The sequence below is a fragment of the Pelecanus crispus genome, chromosome 17 (assembly GCF_030463565.1).
Source record: "Pelecanus crispus isolate bPelCri1 chromosome 17, bPelCri1.pri, whole genome shotgun sequence".
Taxonomy (NCBI): Eukaryota; Metazoa; Chordata; class Aves; order Pelecaniformes; family Pelecanidae; genus Pelecanus; species Pelecanus crispus.
In genome coordinates this window covers 848,719-870,091 of record NC_134659.1, presented here as the reverse complement: position 1 = coordinate 870,091, position 21,373 = coordinate 848,719, and the positions used below count along the sequence as shown (strand labels likewise).

The 21,373-nt window shown below is 57.9% G+C and overlaps 1 protein-coding gene across 1 annotated transcript; it reads left to right on the top strand.

Moving 5' to 3' along the window:
* Nucleotides 1-6,540: 6,540 nt before the first annotated feature.
* On the top strand, nt 6,541-17,773 carry TAFA3 (TAFA chemokine like family member 3). The gene is made up of 4 exons (XM_075722539.1): nt 6,541-6,655; nt 15,047-15,196; nt 16,234-16,358; nt 17,762-17,773. Exons 1-4 carry the CDS (start codon nt 6,541-6,543, stop codon nt 17,771-17,773), a joined length of 402 nt encoding a protein of 133 aa, XP_075578654.1.
* Nucleotides 17,774-21,373: the final 3,600 nt, after the last annotated feature.

The following is a 21,373-nucleotide window of genomic DNA, read 5'->3' as shown; positions in this document are numbered from 1 at the left end:
GCAGGGGTGCTGGCGTCCCGCTGCCTCGCGGGGTGGCTCGAGGGGCGCGGGACGGGGAGCAGCTTGCGTGGCTGCTGTCCCCCTCAGCTGCGAGGGGAGGCTCAGCGGTCCGCAGGAGAGCATCGGTTGTACCAGTCCCGTTCTGGAGACAGGCGGGAGCGGATCCGTGCTGCGGTGCTGGGCAGGGAGTAAGGAGTCCCCTCCTCCCGCCGGTCAGCCATCACTTTGGATGCAGTGTGAGGCTTGGGGGGCTATTTGGTGCGCAGGTGCCCTTGCCCTGGCAGAGCTCGTCTGTGCTGGAGCACCCACACCCCAGCAAAGAGCCTGTACAGGTGAGATGTCCTATGTCCTGGGAGAACAATTTGAGCTGTCAAGTCCTCTGCTTTCCTCCAGTGACTGGACTAACTGAGATGCTGTTAGCCTTGGGTTTCAACACTCCTGATGAGTGGCCACGCTCTGCCAGAGAGAGGTTCCTGGCACTGGATGAGTCTGAAGTTCAAGGTGTCAGCAGAGCTGACCTTCAAAATGCCAGCGGCAGCGGGGCGGTGGGATTCACAGAGTGAGGGAGCAGGAACAGGCCTATGCTTGGGCGGAATTAGAGTTAAAAACTCTCCTGCTCACCTTCGCTGGGAAGGAAATGCTGCAGACGCTGGAGGAATGAGCAAGGAGCTGGAAATAAATCAGCACAGAGGAGAGAAGGAGAGAGCACGCTTGGGGGAAGGAGCCCTCTGCGTTTCTGTGTGCTCCCCTGGCACCTCTTTGCCAGGTGGGAGGGCGCATGTCTCGCGCTGCCCTCGCCAGCGCATCTGTGGGGCTGGGCTGCTGTAAGTGTACCCAGAGTAAGAGCTAAAATGAAGTGTGCAAAAGGACTCTGCTCAGCCTGGGGCTTGGGCCAGGCTCCTCTGCAGTGGGGTTTCCCTCTGGGGAGGAGCAGTGCAGTGTTCGGGGCAGTACGGAGCGTGGGAGGGCGCAGGAGTTGCTGCGTGAAGCTCCTGCCGCTGCAGCTCCAAGCGGGCACACCGGCCTCCTGGGCGCTGCCCCCGGCTCTGCGGCTGCGGTAGCGCCGACTTCCCAGCTTTGCCTGTAATTGAGCATCCTTGGCGCTGCGGAGGGAGCGGGGATGTAGCCAGTCTGCTGCACTGATGAACCCCAGGCTGTGGGTACGGAGGTGCTGCTGTGTTCGGTCTGTGCTCAGAGAATGGCAGCATCTTGCTGACCGGCCTCCCCAGGGACCCCCAGCCGCGTTCAGCTCTCACAGCTTGTTCCCAGGACGGGCAGCAGCAGAGCGTCTCGGAGGTCTTGGGCCCGAACCTCACAGCCTGTGCGTATCTGAGCGTTTGCTCGCCTGCCCAGGGCGGAGGATCCGGTGCTCAGCTGGTTTCCAGCCTTGGGGGAGAATGGAGATGCCCTCTGCCAAGCCTGCCCTGCTGCTCTTGCCTTCTCTTTGGCTGCTGGAGGCAGAGCTGTACCGGAGCCTGTGCCGTGCCTTCCTGGGGGACTGTGGGGGTGTCTCCTTGCTTGTCAGGATCTTTCAAGGAGGCGTCAGCTTCTCGGGAGACTCAGCAGCCTCTCCGTGCTGCTGCCATCGCCTGTTGTGCAGCCCACGGGGCTGTGCTTCGGGGCCGGGGAAGGACACCTTCCCTCTGGGCAGTGCCTGTGGGCACGGAGCAGGCAGGGCGGTCTGGGGGCCCAGCCCTCCCTCTCATACGATGGGGGGCTCGGCTTGGCCACTGTGTCCTGAGGTTTGTGGGGCAGCCGTGCGGCACGGCAGGGATGTGCAGGGTGGTCACGGGGCTGGGTGCGCAGCCTCTTCCCCAGCCCCGCGCAGTGGGGCATCTGCTGAGACGGTCTGACTTTTTGCTTCAGGGAAGAATTAAAACAAAATCATCCCCTCTAATGGGCAGCGTAACACCCCCAACACCATGGGAAGGTTTCTGTGCCTGCTGGGCTCTGGCCAGGTTTCCTCCCCACTCCGGGGCATGGGGCTGCCCGGCACTGCGGACCCCTGCATTGTGCTCTGTTGCGCCAAAGCCTGCACCTCTTCTTGCACCAAAGGAAGGTGCCCAAGTTCCAAGAAGTGCATGAAACAGCAGGAGTATGAAAATAGCTTTTGGGAAACTGGTAGAACTGTAGGGCCAGATGTGCACAAAGGTTGACAGCATTGGAGTTGCAGCGGGGAGGGCTTATGTCACTCGGCATGGAAAACCAGCTGGTGTGCCAGCCTCCCCCACCTCTCTCTCTCTTCTTTGGGTGGAATTCTGCTAACTATAATTATCCAGCTCACACGGACCTTTGCAAACAGTGCTCCGCACCAGCAGGACTTGGAGTGTAATTTGACATGACGGAGAGTCCCTCATTAGCACCGTGGGGTGCCGGGCTGCGTTCCAGCCGAGCTGCGGAAGGAGCAGTCCTGGCTGGAGGGTGGCAGTTCTACGTGTGCCTTTAATGAAGAAGGAGGAAAAAGTCTGTAGCTCCTGTGACCGGCAGAGTGGCCGGGGTCTGGGAGGGCAGCGTGGAGATGTTCCCGGTGTGCCCATGTGTCTGCGTGCCCAGGCAGCCTCGGGGAGGCTCCTGGGGGGGTGACAGCTCGTGCCCGTGGAGAGGAGCAGTCACCTCTGCCGCGCTGGCTGTGACCGAGGTTTATCTTCAGAGAGATTCGGGCACTTTGCAGTTACTTCAGGTCCCAGCTCAGACCCGAAAGGTGGAAAGCAGCTAACAAAACTGTTAATGAAGGATTCGACAAAATTCCAAACAGAACATAACAGCAGAGAGAATACCGATATTTTCAATCAAAATTAAGTGCTTTGACGTGCCAGAACACCACTCTTCATTTCAAAATGACATTCCAGGCTGAAAAATTTCAAGTCAGACCAAACATTTCTAGTTGGAGTCTCGCAACGATGGAGGTTGATAACTGTCAAAATAGCGATTTCTGCAAAGCTGTGTTTTCTAACGGGAGCTTGTGCTTGAGTGGGAGCCCTGAGTGCCTGTGCCGGTGTGGCTCCGGCAGGGAGCATCGCTCCCGTGGCCGCTGCTGGGGATGCCGCCTCTTGGCTCGTGCTCCTCCGAACCCTGCGTGCTCTCCCCGGCCGCCAGCTTGGCTCCTGCTGCTTGGCACGGTGGCTTCGCTTTTGAGTGCGGCGTGGACAGTGCGGGCTGCATTATTGATAACTCTGTGATTTATTTATGCTTCCTTGGCTATAACAAACAGCTCAGCCTTTCTGATCTAAATATAGTTTGCGCTGGGAGCGTGTCCCTGTCCTGTATGGGATGGAGGCAGCCAGCGGTGCGCTTGCTTTTTGGCCCAGCCGAGAGACTGAGGGATGTCTCCTGGAAACCTTACGTGGCCCAGAGGGTCCCGCGTGCAGGAGCTGGGGCTGGGCTCCTCCGGAGCGGCTCCGCTGCGTGCTGTGGGGCTCGGTGCTCATGCCTGGGAGCTTGGCTGTGCTCCCTGTGTGGAGGGGGAGCCGGAGCAGCAGCCGGGACCAGGGGCTCTTGGTTGTGGCTGACCTCCCGCGGGCGCCTGGCTGCTCTGCCGGAAGCTGCGCGGGATGTGCGTTGGTGTTGGGGACTCGCTGCCGCAAGAAATGCAGGGGCCGGTGACAGCCTCGTGTCTGTTGTCCTCGCACCTGGGCTGCCAGATGTGCCCCTTCGCGGGGCAGGACAGATGTGTGCTGTGGCACATGTCCCAGCCCAGCCGGGGCACAGCTCCTCCCTGGCTCCCCGGTCCTGCGTGCTGGGGTGTGCGCACGTGCGGGGTGGGAGGGCATCGTGCCCCGCTCCTGGCTGGCCGCGGTGCTGAGGGCTGATGCATGCGCTGCCCCGGGATTTACACGAAGGACTGAGCAGCTCCGAGGGAGCTGTTTACTTTTTCATTGAGGAAGTAGTACGCGTTTTCAGCTGGCATCAGTATTTACATGATGGGCTGTGACATCTCTGAAGGGACTCCGACGACGCAGGCTGTTGTGTGAAAATTCCCCCTCTGAGGAAGCCTCTTGCAGAGCAGATTCTGCCGACAGCCCCACCGGCGCGCTGGAGGTTGCCCAAATACGGATTTACACGAGGGAGTCGGCGCAGTCTTGTCACATCAGCTCGTGCCCGCTTCAAGGAGCGATGGTTTTCTTGCACATTAAGCCATCCCGGGCTCGTTGTGGCGATGCAGGGGCTCGGGGGAGCTCGGGGCTGCCTCGGCCCAGGGCAGCTCTGCGCAGCCCCTCCTGTAGCCTGCGGGAGGGCTGTGCTGGAGCAGGATCAGTCCCTTCTCACCTGGCGGGCAGGGATGGAGCCGGGAAGGAGAGCGGGACGCCTGCGTGTCCGTGCCCTCCCCAGCCACGCTTCAGTCACCTCCTGGCTAAGCTGACTATCCTGCAGCGTTAATTAGGAGTGTTTCCTTACCTCTAAATTCTAGCATAAAATACGTGTTTTTGTCAAGATACCTTTTTTTTTCCTGGGCAAATGTCAACGTTTTTGGTGACATTTTCTGATTTTTTTTTTTTTCCCCCCCAGCTGGGAGAATCAAAATGGAAAATATAATTTTAAATCAGCATTTTGGAATGAAACATTTTTCATTTTGAAATGTCAGTTTAAAACAGAACAATTCATTTTGAAATGCTTCAAAACAAGAAATGCCCTTTTACCACCTCAAATCACTTTGTTTTGATTAAAAATGTCAGTGTTTTCTGTTCTGGCACCTCATTATATGAGTACGTTTCACTGTCTCAGCCTGGTCCAGAGCAGATAGAAATTTAGAAGATGGTTGAAAATTAAAGATTTCTTCTCCCAGCAGCCTGGTTTGTCCGCTGCCCGGCTGGCATCCCGCGCTGCCCTTGCTGCCTGCGTCGGCCCCGCTGAGTGCGGGCAGCAGGAGCCGGTGCAGCAGAGCTCGCCGGGGAGGGGAGCGTGGGCACGAGGCTTGCACGGGGCAGGGGCAGCACAGGCGCCCACTGCCCGGTCCTGGCAGCGCTCCCGAGCCTCGGCGTCGTTGCCATTTGTCTGCGTGGCCTCTCGTTAATAAATCATGATCCGGCACTGAAGTTTTACAGGGGACACGGTTATTTGCCCTGGACCCGGTTAGATCTCAGCAGGCGATAAATGGGGCCGGGAGGTTGTCGCTTCACCTGGCAGATGCCGAGTGGAGACGTTGCTGCCAAAGCTGCTATCACTCGTGCTGCTGAGCCATTCCCGCCTGCAGGGCTGGGGCTGAGAAATAGCACAGGGAACGTATGTAAAGCAGCCGACAGTAAAACACCGAGTCTTTGGGGATTTAAATTTTCCCTTGGGGGCTCCAGATGATGTAAAACTCTGGTCCTTGCCAGCACCTCCTGCGTGGCGTGGGAGGGGTGCCAGCACGGTGCCGGCGGGCAGCGGTGCTGGGACGTGGCCCTGGTGTGCACAGAGGTGCCAGGAGAGGTTACCGGGGGACCAGGTGTGTTCAAAGGTAGCGGACACAGTTTTGTGTCTCTGTGGTTTTATGAACTTTGCAGACGTACCGAGAGGAGAAGCAGCCTCAGAACAAGGCTTTGCCCTGGGACACTGGGATGCGGGTCCCGGCAGTGCCGCGGGCTGGGTGTGCCCGCCCAGGCATCGTCTGCCCCATTCCGCAGCACCCTGAGCAGCACCGGCCGTGCCGAGCAGGACGGTGGCTGGGCCCTGGGACGGCTGGCGTGGTCAGTCTGTCGGCGAGCGGTTTGCAAAGCACCCAGCCCACGAGAGCCAAACTTTGGGCGTCGCTGCAAGGGACCTCGGTGACGTGAGGGCGATGGCAGCGTGTAACCGCACACGGAAAAGGCGATACCTGGAATGACTTGCTGCTGATTTACGCTGGCTCTTCCCACACACCCTGGCTCTGTACTTAGTGTTTGTGATCTGCGTTAATAACATACTATAACTGGCCTGCTTTTGCGCTCTCAGCAGTAAAAATCGGGAGCGACTCCTCTGAGGCGGATGAAGGCACACCGGCGTTAATGGGGGCGAGCGGGGTTGGGGGCTGAGTTCCCAGAGAGGTTTTGGTGCGTGCGATGGGCGGCTGTGTGCTCCTGCGCACGAGCATGTGCGTGCTGATGTGGGGCCAGCCGAGCCCCGGGGTGTCCCCAGCCGCTCCCAGGGGTTTGCACCCCCCAGGTACTGTACAGCAGGTATCGCTGCCCGTGTTTCTCTTTCTCCTTGCAGATGCACTGATGTCTGCCCCTTGCAAAGACCTGACCTACCCGAGCTTGGCAGATGCGCAGGTGTGAGTGTGAAACCCCAGTAAGAGGTAACTACCGCTCGTCTGTGCTATTGCTGGCGTGGTTTCTTTCTGTCCTGCTGCAATGGCCCGTGCTGCTGAAGAAGTCCGAGCCCCTCCAAGGGCGGTGGGTGAATCCCGGGTGCGTGCCCTGCCTCCCAGGGCCGTGTCCCTGCAGCCAGGCCACCCCGGTCCCTGTGACCGCGCGTGTCCGTGGGCCACACCGCTGCATGCAGCAGTATTGGTGTGTGGGGGCTGCACCTCCCAACACTCCTCAGCCCCTCTTCCTCTGCGCATCTCTTCTTGTTTTTGGTAGAATGAGTGAGAGAGACATACAAAGCCTGAGCAAATGGGTTTTCGTGCTCACTCTCTGCCTTACCACGCTGTGGGGAAGACTGACGCTGGCCTCCACCCATCACAGAAGCCATCCAGGTAGGGGAAGCGACATCCTCGCTACATGCGTCGCGCTCCGGTGCAATCGCCCTGGGCCCCCATGATGCTGGTGGTACCTTGGGGTCTCCACGGGATGCCCAGGGTGGGGGTTATGTGGGGCCGAGACGTTTGGTGAGGGTCCGTCCCTCATTCCTGGGTGGGAGGATGAGTGCAGGTGGTCTCGGGTCACTGCATGCGCTGGCTGCGGGAGTGGGCGGGTGTCTCGCTGGGGACCAGAGGCCGATGGCCTGGGGGACCTCAGTGTCCGACCCTGTCGCTGGGGTCTGGGCAGCGAGGATGAGCATGCCGAAGGCGCGGGACAGAATCCAGCAAATGGACGCCGGGAGGCACCGACATTTTCTCTCTGGTGCTGCTGTGACGGCTCCAGGACTTGTGCTTTGAGTGTCCGTGCTTGCAGGAAACTTGTAAATACCTTAATGTGGGGCATTTAAAAACCGTTGCTTGGTGAGCCTAGCTGGTCTGAGGAGCTGAAAAGTGAATTTCTTCGTGTCTGTAGCAAAATCTGAGACACATCTCTGTATTGAGGTTATTACCGAGGTAATTCTTGATCTGTGAGCGGCGAGACATAACTCTTTCCATCTAAGTTGCAATGAGCGTCACAAACCATACTTGTTATGCAATGGACACTCTCCACTTTAGGCTTTCATTAGAAATACAAATAATTTTCAGCCCTCTGGCTGTAAAGATCATCTTGAAACATGGAACAAGTATAAACTGATGTAGAACTGAAAGTCTTGCTGGAAAGCGTAGCCTTGGCTCTGGGGTGTTAATTTGTTATTCCCAGCGGTGACTTCAAGATCCCCCTCTGTGCATGTATGTTGGAATGCTGTTCTGTGCGATCAGTGTGATTTTTGGAGGGGTTACGTGAACCCATGGTTGAAGTGTGTGTCTTGAGAAGAGAAGCAGCTGGGAAGTCGTGCTCAGCCCTTTGTGCCTGTCCTGCCTGGCGCAGGAGCCCGACGGGCCGTGCCGGAGCGGGGATCCGGTGGTGCAGGGCTGGGGGCTCCTCTCCTCCGTGCCTGGTGGGAGCTGGCGTTACTGGTGTGCTGGCAGAGTTGTGCAGCAGGGCGGCAGAGGCGAGCGCTTGGAGTACGGAGCAGTCCTGGGGCACGTGCAGTCTGCCTTTTGTGCCTGTGTTTGGAAAAGAAGGTATTTAAGGGTTAATTTGAAATTGTTCATGCTCTTGCCTGACCCCACACCTAACCCTGTCCTATTTCTGTCATTTTTGCCTGGCAGCTAAAGCAGTTCTAATCCTGTAATCCCCATCCTCGTTGCTTAAAACCAAAACGTATCTTCCAGAGTGACTCCCTCAACCAGCTAGTCAGCGGTTACCTGCCTTACCTTCTTTCTAACCTGTAGCAGGTGCATATGAAGATAAAACCCCTCAGTAATTTCTGGAATGACTTTCTGGCACCAGCTCAGGGCTCCCCAGGCTACGGGCTCGGGCAGTGCCCGCAGCCGGCGCTCACCCAACCTGCCCGGTCCCCAGGGCCGGAGAGCCCCGCTCCTCCGCGCAGGAGCGGTTTGCACGGGAGCTGCTTCCTCAGGGAAGAGTCAGCCCTGGCATTCACAAAGCAGTGACTCACCTCGGTTTAAAGTGCAAATGCCCAAGTGTCTTCGTGGGGTGTGAATTATGTATAGATCTCGCCTCATGCACGAGGAGCCAGGCTCGTGTATTCACGTGCTCGCAGGCAGAGAGCCGGGGATTTTTTGCTCATGCAGACTTATCCACAGTGGACCAAATCTTGTACTTTTTATTCAAGCAAATTCTAACCCACAGCAAAGAGGGCATACCAGGAGCAAATACTTAAAAGTTTGACCCTGCTCTGTGTCTGTATTAACATGGTTTCTCTCCGCACATCCTGGTTTCCTGGCACTGTAGGAATTTTGTTGGCTGCTGCCTCCTCTCCTGGGCTGGATTTCCATGGGCTCAAACCAGGAGTTCTTAGCCTGCTTGCTGAGTTCATGGGCTTTATTTTCCTGTTGTCTGCCCTCTGCTTTTCCTTCATTTGGGACAGTTTTCGGTAAAGGTTATGTTTGAAACGCACTTTTGTAAGGTTGCATTCTCAGTTGCAATGACTTTTTTGTCCTAGGAAGCCCGCAGTTACGTTTCTGCGTGTGGAGTTGCTCTGGAGGTGGGAACGGGGATAGCTGTACTGCTGATGCCTGCCTGCGACCCCAGGCTCAGGGGTGCCGGTGGATTGCGTGCGTAAAAGGACAGACACATCCAGAGCTTTCAGCCATTGTGTGTATTCGCAGTTAAAACCAGGTGTGGCGCCTAAAAATGAGCGACAGCAGAGGAAGATCTTTAATTGTGACAATGTGGCCGCAAGGTTTCAGAGCCCCCAAACTCATTAATTCCTTGAACAGAGAGCCCACGTGCAGACCCTCTGTTAGCCGTCCAGGGAAACACCACACTGTAACACCTAGCTGCAGAAATAAGATCTAATCACCTGTGTTCTCCCAGCACATGGGGAATGCTAATGTGTCCAAGCAGAGTGGTGCTTCCTGGGTTATGTGGTTGGATTTAAATAGCCACATGAATGGAGTGCGGAGAGATTAAGTAATTTGGAAATGGAATAGGAGACTTCTCGGTAAAGAATGATTCACCAGCAATGTAATCCCCCATATAACGTGGTGAGCTCTACATGATGAACAAGGCTTGCTTGCCTGGATACAGCTCCCGCAAAGGTGGCCCCAGCATCTTCAGATAAACCCTTCTAATGCTGATAATCAAAGTGCCATCTTTGCCTTCATTCACATCCATCACTCGACCCAGAGCAGAAGTAAAGGCGTTTAGTCAGCTGGGATTCGCTTTCGGGAAATGAGGTTCTCCAAGTGAATGGAGAACACTGATTTCTGATTATCTTGTAAGAGAGATTTACTGGTCGGCACGTCGCTGCTCGGAGCGAAGACGGCAGCTCTGTGGCGTTCATTTGTGAGATGCTTCTACAAGATTCCCTCACTTGGGGAAGCGTTGGTTTCTCCGTCATGTGCAGCCTTTGAATCGGGATGGAATATTTTCCTGAGCCACCTTCTCTAGATGCGGCAGAAGCTGTGCTGGGTGCGTGGGAAGCACCGCTCGGCACCGCGGAGGAAGGCAGGTTGTGTTGGGAGCTGTATCCTCTAGCCGCAGGGTGCCGTACAGGCTCATCTGCCACGCAATGGCAGCACACCTTCAGCTGTTCTTGACATGGTCCAGGCGTTTGTTTTTCTGCTTGCAAGTGTGAAGTGATGGGATTTGCATGAGCAGTTCATGGATGTGTGCACGCTTGCACATGCAACGAAGGGGGACAGAGCATGATGCGGAGTCTTGAGGTGACAAGGTAGTAAAAAAATCCCCCAACTGACATGCAGTGATAATGAGCAATAAAAACAAGCCTGCTTCTCTCCAAAACCCTCTTAAATAATACATGCGTCTAAGGCAGTAGTGATTTTAAGACTTTAATTATTCAGTGAATATTAGCAGTAGAGTTGTTGCAGGGCACAGAGCACAGATCACGCACGCCACCGGCTGCCCTGGGGCTGCCCCGGGGCTGCCCAGGAGCCACTCGCTCCCGGTGCCCCGGGGCTGCGCTGCCCTCCCGGCAGAGCCCTCTGAGCCGCGGGACGGGACCCCTGCGGGACTGGACCCCTGCGGGACCGACCCCTGCCTCCCTGCCCGGTTCTGCCCGCTCACCGCTGTGCTGCCCAGCCCTGCTCGGCACACCCGGACCCATGTAACACGCTTCAGTGCCCAGGAGGAAGGGGTTTTGACGCAGAGGGTTTGGGCATTGCCTGGCAATTACGTGCATTCAACTTCTCTTCATTTTACAGCTCTCCACCAGCAAGCGGAGTGGTATTTTACACCGAACATGTGGAGCAGTGCCCACGCCTCCCCGAGACACACAAAATGCGTCATTTCAGGTTGTTCTGTAAAAAACCATGTTCTGCCGCTCACTTGAAGCTCAGCCAGAGTAGGACAGTGTTTTTATTTTATTTTTGCATGCAGGATTCAAAAGCCTTGTGCTCTTACAATGCTTTTATGGTTCCATGAGATAAGTGGGGTTTTTTTTTTTTCGAAAGGGTTCCAGTGGGGAAATACCAGTTAAATGGGAAGGAGAAGCATGCCAGAAGCTCTGGAACTTATCCCAGGCTCCCTGGGGCTTTCCTGCTCTCTGTGTTAAACACGCCATCCATCTGATCTGCATTTTCAGTCCTATCTGGTTCAAAGTTTCCTGCTGCTCAGCAAAAGGAGAAGCACCCACAGGGAGCTCCAGAGGAGCCCATTGCTCTCCCTGCGCTCGGGCTCGGGATCTCTCCTGGCTCTTCCCAGGCGTGTGACATAAAAGCCCGGCGTGGCAGGGACCCTCTCGCTGTGGCCAGGCATCCCCTTGGCACCGCTCTTCTGCCGGCACCCCTTGGCACGGGGCTGCTCATCTCTTCTGTAACAAGGAAACAGCAAAGGCTGTTGCTGACGGCCTGGGAATCACCCTGTCTGATGCTGAGAGCTTCGGTTGTGTCTGGTTACAACCCCCAAACTCCTGAGCTCGCTCGGATGTCGGGGTCCATGGCAATCGTGTCTGGTGTCGTCCGTGCTGCCTGCGGCCGAGGGGCAGGGGAGCAGGTGAATCCAGTGTGTAGGGAGCTGAGATGCTTTACACCAGGCAGCTCTTGCCCTGCTCCCCGTGGGGCCATCCCTCGGCTGCAACGCAGCCCGCAGCTGGGGGACTCACGTAGGGAGGGGACGCACCGTGCCCTGCTGCCCTGCCTCCGCGGGGCGGGCACCTGGAGGGCTCTGCACTGAGAAGTGCCTGGGGCAAGCTTCCACTGTACTTGTGTCTCAGGGCAGCATATTGGGTGCTCACCAGACCTTTAGGCGGATGAAAGTATTTCACAGCCTGAGAGAGGGCCTGGGCGTGGGGGTGCGTGCTGCTCCCCCAGCTCTGCCATCCGCAGAGCCCTTGCTGCAGGGCTGCGTGTGCCCCCACGGGGCCGGGGGGCCGGTGCCAGGGGGCTGCCTGACCTCTGTGGCGTGTGTTTGTCTTTGAGCTGTTCACGGTTTCAATCCTCAAGCAGAAGCAGGCGGGTGAGCTGGGACCAGCCTGGCTGCGGGCGATGGGGTGTCCGTCCCTGTGCACGGTGCTCCTTGCAGTCAGCTCTTCCTGGGGCAGAGGCAGCAGCTCCTGGCACTGCAGCTTGCTGCCTGACCCCGCTAGCAGCAGCTGCCTGGGCTCCGACTGGCTCACAGGAAAGCTGTACGCTTTTGAGGGAAAACAAAGGCTTTCTGAACCTTTCTCTTCTGAGGCTCGCAGCCGCCCCCGTGCTCCCTGCACAATGGCAGACCTGCACCTCTGGTGCCGCTTGGCTAACCACAGCCCCAGGCTGGGTCTGGCAGGGCTGGAGCACAAAGCACCATCTCACCAGCGAGAGCAGCTCTCCTCTGCCTGGGCTTTGCCTTCCCCAGTGGCCTGCCCAGAGGGCTGGGGGCAAGGTGCGAGCTGGAGATGGAGCGTGTCCGTCTGTCCTGGTGGGAGCGCCTTCCTTGTGCCTGCACGCCCGCAGCCTGCCAGGACGGCCGGGGTTCCTTGGCGTGACGGCAGGGACACGGTGGGTGCCGGGGCAGGGCAGGCTCCGCGGCTGCACGTCCAGCGCTGCGCTGCTGCCATGCTCAGCCAGCTGCAGTAAGGCAGAGGAGAGGCAAATTTTTCTTTATCTCCGTGCTGCACCTTTTTGAGCAAATTAGAAGGGCTTTGGTGTGTTAGCGAACTCTTATTGCATGGCTGTAATGAGCGATTTCTCAGTTCTGCCTGGCTCTCCCTCTGCTGAACCTTTTAAAATTAGCTGAAAATGAGAAGCCGGAGAGCAGAAGTGAGAGGGAGCAGAGGGGTCGTCTGGCCCTTCCTCCTGGAAGAGCTCTGCTAATGAAGCTTTGCGGGAAGGCTTTTGTAAAAATGAGTTGAAACCACAACTATGTGTGAGCACTGAAGTTGGAGGGTATAAAAACCCCCTGTTGGAGGGGAGGGGGGGCTATGCTGGGGTGCATGGGGTGGGTGAGTGACTGCCCGTGGTCCTGCAGTGGTGGGAATGTGGGCTCATAGTCAGCCAAAGCCAAGGACCTCTACTTATTCCTCAGATTATTTGGAAAATCTCGTTAACCATAAAACCAGGGCAAAACAGTCATGTTTGTTCTGTAATGAGTTGCTTTCCATCTCACTTTCACCAAAGTCTACCATTTATGCATACAAAAATAATGGAAATTATCACTAAAGCTGAATTATGATGGCATGTAAAAGGGAGGATAAAATTTATGGCCAGAGATGCTGTTACAAAATACTTCCAGGATAAGTAATTGTGTAATTATTATGGGCAGAAATGAAAGTGATGGTTCATTAAAAGAAAATGACCGTGAAATAACAATAAATAAAGCCAAATTAAAGCCGTGGTAATTGCATGGCCTGTCCTGCCCGTGTGCCGGCGGGCGCAGGGCGCGGGGTGTGTGGCTCCTGGCCGTGGCTCCCCGCCGGAGCAGGCTGCGAGGGGCGAGCGGTGTTGTCACTGCCCACGTTCACGTTAGGACGTGGCCTTGCTGCGCAGCAGCGAGTGTCCCTGCCCCGGCCCCAGGACGGTGCTCGGACACAGTGGGAACAAGAGAGGGGCAAGGACTGCTTTGGCTGGAAGCTGGCACGGCCGTGCCTGGCGGGCACAAGCCGGGAGGTTGCGCTTGGATCAGCATTTCCCAGCAGGGATGTGAAAACGTGGCAAGGCAGAGGGATTTCCTCCATTGCCTGGGGAGAGATCCCGTTTCCCTGAGCTTTCATGTGAGAAGGTGAAGTGGCTGCTTTCCACAAGCTGCTGGAAGGCAGGCGGTGTTTGCTGGTGAGCACGGGTACGTGCTGCCTCTCCCGGGGACCCGCGGGAGCGCTTGCGGTGACGCAGGTCAGCCGTGCCCGTGCCCCTTGTGTGGCGGTTCCCGCAGAGCTGGGCAGGGAGCACCAGCAGAAACCTGCGGCACGAACTCCCTGGGCCGGCCGCCTCGCTTCGCGGGGTTGGGGGTGCATGGGGCCCTGGGACCCTCAGCAGGAGCCTCTCGGCAGTGGCTGGGGGGCGAAGCAGAGCTGGGAGCTGAGGCAGGCTGGCAAACGCAGGCTGGGCTGGAGCGACTGCCAGAGCTGCGTGTGCTGGGAAGGGGCTGAGTGTGGGCTTGTGCTCATGGGTACCTCCGCAGCAGCAGCGTGCTGCTCCCTGCAGCCCTGCGTGTGCTGCTTGCACCCTGTACCCAGCCTTTCCTCCAGTGGCTGCCCCGAGGGCTCCTGCGGGGCTCCTGCCTGTGCCCTGGGGCGTGGAAGGGGCCGAGTGCACGCTCCTGAGCTGAGGGTGCGGAGCAGCCAGGTCTGACGGCGTGCTGGGTGCTCGTCTGCACGTGTTTCGGGATGGCACGCTGCAGACATGCGGCTTCCCCGTCCTCCCCACAGCCTGGCTCCCGCTCACTGTGGAAATAAAAGCCTGTTCCCGGTGACCCAGGGGATGTCTCGGTGCGTGGCTCTGCGCTCGCTCCTCCAGTGCTCATTAAACAGGACCTGCAGGGATCATCTGCTCTCAGGTCATGGGAATGAAGTCTATCCAGCCCTGTTTGGCTAATTTGTATTGTGCTTGTGTGGGCATTACCCAGCGAAAGTCATTGATTTGCGTTGCTAACTAGCTTCTAAACCTGGATCCCAGAGGTGATAAGCCAGCACATTAGCTTGCTTTCTTCCTTAATATTTTAATGGCACTGGGAGGGGGAGCAGCGAGCAGAGCAGCCCGGATTTCTGATGAACACCATGGCATTTCTGCGTCACCGCGGGGCGCAGATGCCATCCTGGTCCTCCCTCCTCCAGCCAGAGGATGGTGCATGGTGGCGAGATGGGAGCGTTGGTTTTAGCTGGGGTCGGAGGTGGTGGTACTCTGTCTGAAGCCAAAGGCAACACGATGCACCATCCCCTCTTGTGGCAAAGTGTGCATCTCATTATCAGCTGCAATTAACTAATGTGCTCATTCATTTCAATAAAGCTTTTGGCCTGGCTGTGGCAAGACACTATTAATTTTGCTGGGTAGGATGGATGGGTGTGCGGGCTGTTAGGAGTAGGAGCTGAGATGCAGGCGGTCTGGAGCAGGACCAGTGCTTCTCCTTACGGGTGGGCTGGGGAGATGCTGGGCTGAGCCGTGTGTACGTCAGCAGCAGCCCCGGGGCGATTGCTGGAGGCCGGGGCAGCGCTGCCCACACCGGGCTCTCCCGGCGCCTCGGTCGTGGCGCGCGCTGGCAGCGCTGCCCGGGGGCGGTGAGCGGGAGGTGGCCTGGGGGCTCTGGGGCACAGCCCTGCGTGACAGCGGCTGTTTCTCCTCCTGCAGTGCACGTAGAACCCGGCACATGTGAAGTCATTGCAGCTCACAGGTGCTGCAATAAGAACAAGATTGAGGAGCGCTCCCAGACGGTGAAATGCTCCTGCTTCCCAGGGCAGGTGGCAGGGACGACGAGGGCAGCTCCCTCCTGCGTGGATGGTGAGTACCCCGCAGCCGCAAGCCGGGTACCGTGAACCCCCCGACTGCGTCTTCCCCGTCGGCCAGGCTGGTGCGGAGTTTCTGTGCCCCTGGGAGGAACAGAGGAGACCTGCCCAGGGATTCCTGCAGTGGGCGAGGGAGCGTTTTGGGGACACTCTCCATTGGCGTGGCTGCATTACCCCGCCCCGTGCAGCCCAGGCTGCGTGCCGTGGGCGGGTTATGGTGCTCCAGTGGTTCAAGCTCCTCCAGCGCATCGCTGCACTGGGGCCAGGCGCCGCAGCGTTGATCCCTGAGCGTTTGCTCACCGCGCTGCTGCAGCCGGAGGCAGGGACGTGACTCCAGCCATGCAGCACCATCACCTGCCAGGAGCACTAAGCAAAGCTCAGGCCAGGTGTATTTTATCGGATGGCATTGCATGGTGTCGCCGAAGAGCCAGCGGGAGCAGCTGCAGCTTCTGTCAGCGTCCTGTGAGCGTGGTTGTGTGCAACACCAAGAAACACCAGGGTGAATTGTCAGGGCAGGCTTTTGTTGTCCCAAACAGCCTGTCTGTGTTGTCTTTCCCAAAGATAGGGGAGCCCTCTCTGGTTACCCACGTTGGAGACGTCGATTACAAGAGCCTAACAGAGTCGAGCGGTGGTAGATGGTTGCTTGGCCTCCATAAGAGGAGCCTGCAGTACATTAGTGAACAACGCTGTTCTCCCGGCTCTTGTTGGGAGCGAGGACAGGGCTGGCGTTAAGCTTTTTACCCGGGGTAGGGAGAGAAAGCAGGGTGCTTCAGAGGCAGGTGGAGCAGTTGGGTCAAATGAGGCCGGGCAGCTGACAAGCGGCTCCTCGGCAGGGTTGCTGCCAAGGTGGGCTGTGCCGGAGAGAGGGGCTGCACCTCCTGCCCTGCCCTCCTGCCCCTCCCGAAGGCAGGCAGGGCTGGCACCCTGTCCCCAAGCGCTGCCAGCCCAGAGCAGCCTCCCCCGGCTGCCGCGGTGCCGGGTCCTCCGTGCCCCATGCCGCAGCCCGGCCGCTGTCGCCCTCCTCTCCCCCAGCCTCCATCGTGCTGCAGAAGTGGTGGTGCCAGATGGAGCCGTGCCTCGACGGGGAGGAGTGCAAGGTGCTGCCCGACCTCTCGGGCTGGAGCTGCAGTAGCGGCAACAAAGTGAAGACGACCAAGGTATGTCCGCTGGCTGGGTGCTGAGGGGGCAAGCCTCGCTGGCCTGTCCCCAGCCCGGGGCAAGCAAAGCCCAGGAAGGCGTCCCCGGAGAGTTCGCAGGGGAAGGGGAGAGCCTTGGCTTTTCCAGGGCACGCGCCGTTTGTTACGGATGCACCGAAGCAGAGCAGAGGGTCCGGGCTGTGCTGCTGTCAGCGGTGCTGGAGGGGCCGGCGGGGGTAGCACAAACCCTGAGGGGGTCCCAGGGCTTTGCCGATCGCTAACGCCCGCGGGGAGGCTCGGTGAGGAGGGCGTCGCGTGGCCCAGCCCGTGAGCAGGCGTGCTGGGGACGTTTCCGTACCAGCCCGGGGCTGCTGGGCCGTCCTGGCTGCTCCCCAGCATCTCCCCCCGCCCTGGGGCAGCAGGCTGCTCGTCCCAGCCCAGCGGCACAGCCCTGAATCCGTCACCGCTCCCCCGTCTGAGGCAATCATCTGTGACAGAGCGCTACATGATTATTATTTTCATGGCTTGCTGAATGCCCCAAAGAACAAGGTATAATTAAAATTTTATCAAACTCATTAGTAATTACATATATGCCATGGTTAATCAGTTGCATAATTTTGTAATCATTGTTCATACTGTTGAGTGTAATTATTCCTTATGCTTTAGTTTTTCTCACCCCACATCCCCTGCCATAAAATTATCGTATTAAGTGATGTTGGGATTTTTTTCATTATTGCTATTATTTTTGTGCACAGAAAGCGCTTTCATGCTCAAGTGTTTTTATGGACGTCCGAGAAAGTTCCTCTGACCCTGGGCATCCATCACTGACCAGTAACTGCAGCACTACTTTTAGCTCATTGGCTTTTTCCCATCTTCATATTGTTTGTTTATTTTTTCTGCCAGCTGCTAACTTAGCCCAAAGCCTCTGCTCTGGCTTTGCTGACCTGGGCTCTCGCTGGGGACCGTTCCCATCTGCAGGGCCCCAGGGCTTCTGCTCTCCTCCCTTGCCCAGCAGCCCTGACCTCCATGGCCAGAGCTAGCACGCCTTTTGGGTCCCTTGCCCTCCCCCAAGGAGGCTGCGTTTTGGAAAGGCATACGTATGTTTTCAAAAGGGTTCTGGGTGCCCCGTTAGGAACTGTGCCGAGGGGGCTGGATTTGCCCCTCCCGCTCCCCTCTGCAGACAGACCCCCAGTGGAAGCTGTAGCCAGAGCGCGGGGTTCACAAACCATCCATAAGCTGAAATTTGGAGCGATCGCCCCATCAAATGAACGCAAAGAGCAAATCATATTTGTATCTCCTGAGGCTGTTTGCTGACAATTCGCGGACGGGGGAATCGGCTGGATGTGTTGGGCAGCTCGCCCGCTGCAAACAGATTGACTGTGTCCATTAGCAGGCGCCTGCCCCCTCTTCTCCTCTGCCCGCAGGTCACGCGATAGCCTCCGTGCAGCCCGGCAGCGGCTGGCCGGCCTCGGCGCGTCCCTGGTGCTCTGCAGAGCCGTGAGCAGCAGGACGAGGTGCAGCCGGGCGGTGCCTGCCGAGGTGGGGTGCTCTGGGGCTGCTGTCCTGTGCCTGCTGGCAGGACCGCGCCGGGTACCGGATCAGAGCATCCACTGAGCCCCAGCTTCCCCGGAGGCTGCGAGTATGGGACTCCAGCACAGCTGCAAGACTCCTGTCACCCCACGGTCCCCTCCTGCCCTGTGGACACGCTCACCGACCAAGAAATGGGCTCATTTTTCCATCCTCTTAAATAAAGTACTCCAGTCATGTAAGAGCTGTTGACAATACAGAGACAGGCAGACAGTGGGCCCCCCAAATGGGCTTTATTCTGAAAGAGCTGAAACCATTGCTGTGAGCCTCCTTTCCCCATCTCCCAAGATGCTGAATGAGGGTCACCGTCAGGAATTGGGAAGTCAGTGGTTGTGTGAAACCTTCCCCTGTTTGGCTCACAGCTCCTGGCCCGGTGGGTTCCCAGGAGCAGGTGCTGAGCTCCAGCCTGACCTCCTGTCACCCGGGGGGCTGCTCCGACCCCCGGAGCGTTGTGCTTTCCCTGCCCCGTGATCTGGCTGCTGTGACCTTGTGTGGTGGATGCGTCGGCATGGCTGGGGCTGTCTTGACGCCCCGTCAGCCCCCGGAGATGGTGAAATGTCTCCATGGAGCATGCCGCTGGTTTCTCCTTCCTCGGTAATTGCATTAATCAGGCTGCAAGTTTAATCTGTTCTCTACCATGCAAGTCCCAGGCACCAAGTTACTGCTTGTGTTTGCAATTGAATTTCAGAATAATGCGCGGGGGAAGCCCTCTTCTGTCTGTGGGTCTGGTGTGCCTGACACCGTGCAGATGCTTAGAGACCCAGACCGAGCCAGGCTTCATTGCATTAATTCAAAATAAAGAAAAATGTACCATCTCCTGGCCGTGAGCTTGTGACCTTCTCCAGGACGCACCATTTCCCTGGCGTGGCAGCTCGAGGGGGAGAGGATGGGAGCCCCGTGGTCCTGACATCGGCAGGGCTGGGGACCCCAGGGCTGCTGCGGTGGTGGGGCCAGTGGCACACGGCTTCAGCAAGAGCATCGCTGCCAGGGAGCGGGGCCAGCGCCTCCCCGGCTGCCCCAGCCCTGCTCCGTGACCCGCACGTGGGCTCAGAAGGGGCCGGGGGCTGGAGCTGGCGCAGGGGCCGGCAGCGCGGCGTGCTGCCCGGGGACGCCGGTGTGCCTCCAGCCGCCTGCCTCCGTGCTCCGGCTGCCACGGTGGGACTTGTTATTTAGATGTTTTTGTAACGGGGTACGTAATACCTGCTCCAGATGTGATGTAAATACCAGACTGTGAAATAATAAATTCATTTTAATCTCTGCAAAGGATCTTTTCATTCAGCAGCAAAGGGAGGCTTTGGGAGCGCTTCTCTTGCTGACTGGATCCGAGGCGGAGAGGCTGGCGGCTCTGCCCTGGCCATTCCAATCCCAACCGGCTTGTGCAACAGCAGCCGCTCTCATTACTCGTGCAACTGTCTAATTCTCTGGCTCAATAAAATCCTTTGGCTGTGACTTACACTCTCTAATTACACGTTGCATTAAAAAGGCATACTCTTTCATTTAGCTGAACCGCAGAGGAACAGTTCAGGCAATGCTCAACAGGCTGATTTTTGTCTCAATTTCACTGACGTTGCTGCTCGGATGAGTCTGCCCGTGTCTCTCCATTTCTGCATGCTGAGACCTGACCGGCGACAACCTTCTCTGGCTCCGGCAGGCAGGTAGCCGTGCCGCGGGGCCACGGCCGCTGATGCCAGCGCTGCCAGCGCGTTTGTCCTGTCGTGGGCCCTGCATAGCTCGGCTGCTGGGTTACCCAGCAAAGGGCTTTTGTGATTTGTCAAGTGTTTGGGTACGGTTTTTGTTATTACCCATTGCACTGGCTGGAACGATTGGAGGAGCAGCAGAGGGCAAAGCCCCGCAGAGGAGGAGCTGGCGGCTGCCCGTGTGCCCAGGGCTGTCAAGCTCTCCCAACATGGGGACATCGCTGAGCTCCTGCTGGGACAGCCCCGGCTGCACGGTGGCTTTCTGTCCTGGGCCCGGGACAGCTGAATGACCGAAAATACCCTTGAGATGGCTTTCCTCCATCAAAGGAGTGAGAGGAGCCTAGGCCGCAAGTTATCAGAAGGGATGCATGGCAGGAGCCTCCTTCCCCGGGGAGAAAAGACTAAGATGGACAAAAGATACAGGAAAAAAACACCGTCAGCTTCCTGTACCTCTCCTGAGAGCCATATCTGGTGGGAGATCTTATCAGTTAGGAACAGCAAATGGAGGGAGAAAAAAAGAAACAAATTCAGAAAAATTGGCAAGAGATTCCTCAGCATTGAAAAAAGGAGGATCTGTCCTCGCAGAGGAATGGCAGGACTCGGCCCCCGAGCACGGGGCTGTGCTTGCGAGGAGGGGGGCGGAGGGCAGGGGACAGGACAGGGCTCCTTGTGCCCCGCGCCGGGCCAGGGCATCGGGCGAGGGACAGGGCTGCTGGGCTGAACAAACAGCCGGTCAAGCTCATCGATCGAGTGTTGCTCACAACATGAATAATTTACCCTCCTGCTCTCAGATGACAGCTTGGAGAGAGCAGGGGCTGGTGCGGGAGGCAGGGCTGGGCTGTGTAAACCAGCGTTGCCCTCCTGCCTTTTCACTCAGCCAAAACTGGCCTGCTGGAGCCCCTGGGCTTGCGCCTCCAGCCCCAGCGCGGGGTTTGTCAGCAGAAACTGCTGCTTCCCCCAGCATGAGGAAGGACCAGGGGCCAGAGGAGCTGTGCACCCCATGAGCTGGGGGGGAAGGGGCAGGACCTGGGGACGGGAAGGGGTTAAAGGGTGCCATGCGAAGGCAGCTGGGTGCAATAGGCAATCTGGCTCCAGGAGAGCTTAAATAAAGGACGAAGGGTTGGTGGGTGCTGCTGCTGCAGGAGGAGAGATGCTGCTGCAGGAGGAGGTACTGCTCTTAACTTGCATGCAGATGCTGGGCTGTCCCTGGCACCTCTCTGGGGCTGGGTTGTGGCTTCCCCCTCCTGCCAGCTGCGTGCCAGGGCAGCCGGGCCGGCGAGCAGCCGATGCTCCAGCTGCTGGTTCTTCTGCTCCTGGGGCTGGGGTGGAGCAATATGGCTCTGAGAACATGCTCTTGCTTTGTGCTTTCTTAGCAACCTTCCTATGTCTCTCTTTTCCCTATTTTGGCTTTTACGGGGCTGTTGGGGGGCTCTGCAGTGCCCTTCTCATGTCCTGGGCAGTGGAGGTATCTCGGTGCCTTGGACACGCTGCTCTCCTGCGGGAGAGGGAGAGCGGCTCCCTGCTGCCTACACCCACTTGTGTGCGTGCCTGGGATCCCTGTGCCCCTGGGCTCAGCACCGCTGCTGGAAGACGGCATTTGGTTGCTGTCCTCTGTCTCCATGGGGGTGTGCAAGGGCTGCTTCTCTCTGCTCCTGCTCTGCCCTTTACAGCTGCTAATGGGCTGGGAGCTTTAATTGATTCTGCTCCTCCGGTCGGGCGCTGACTTCACTGTCTGCACGAGCATGGGGAGTG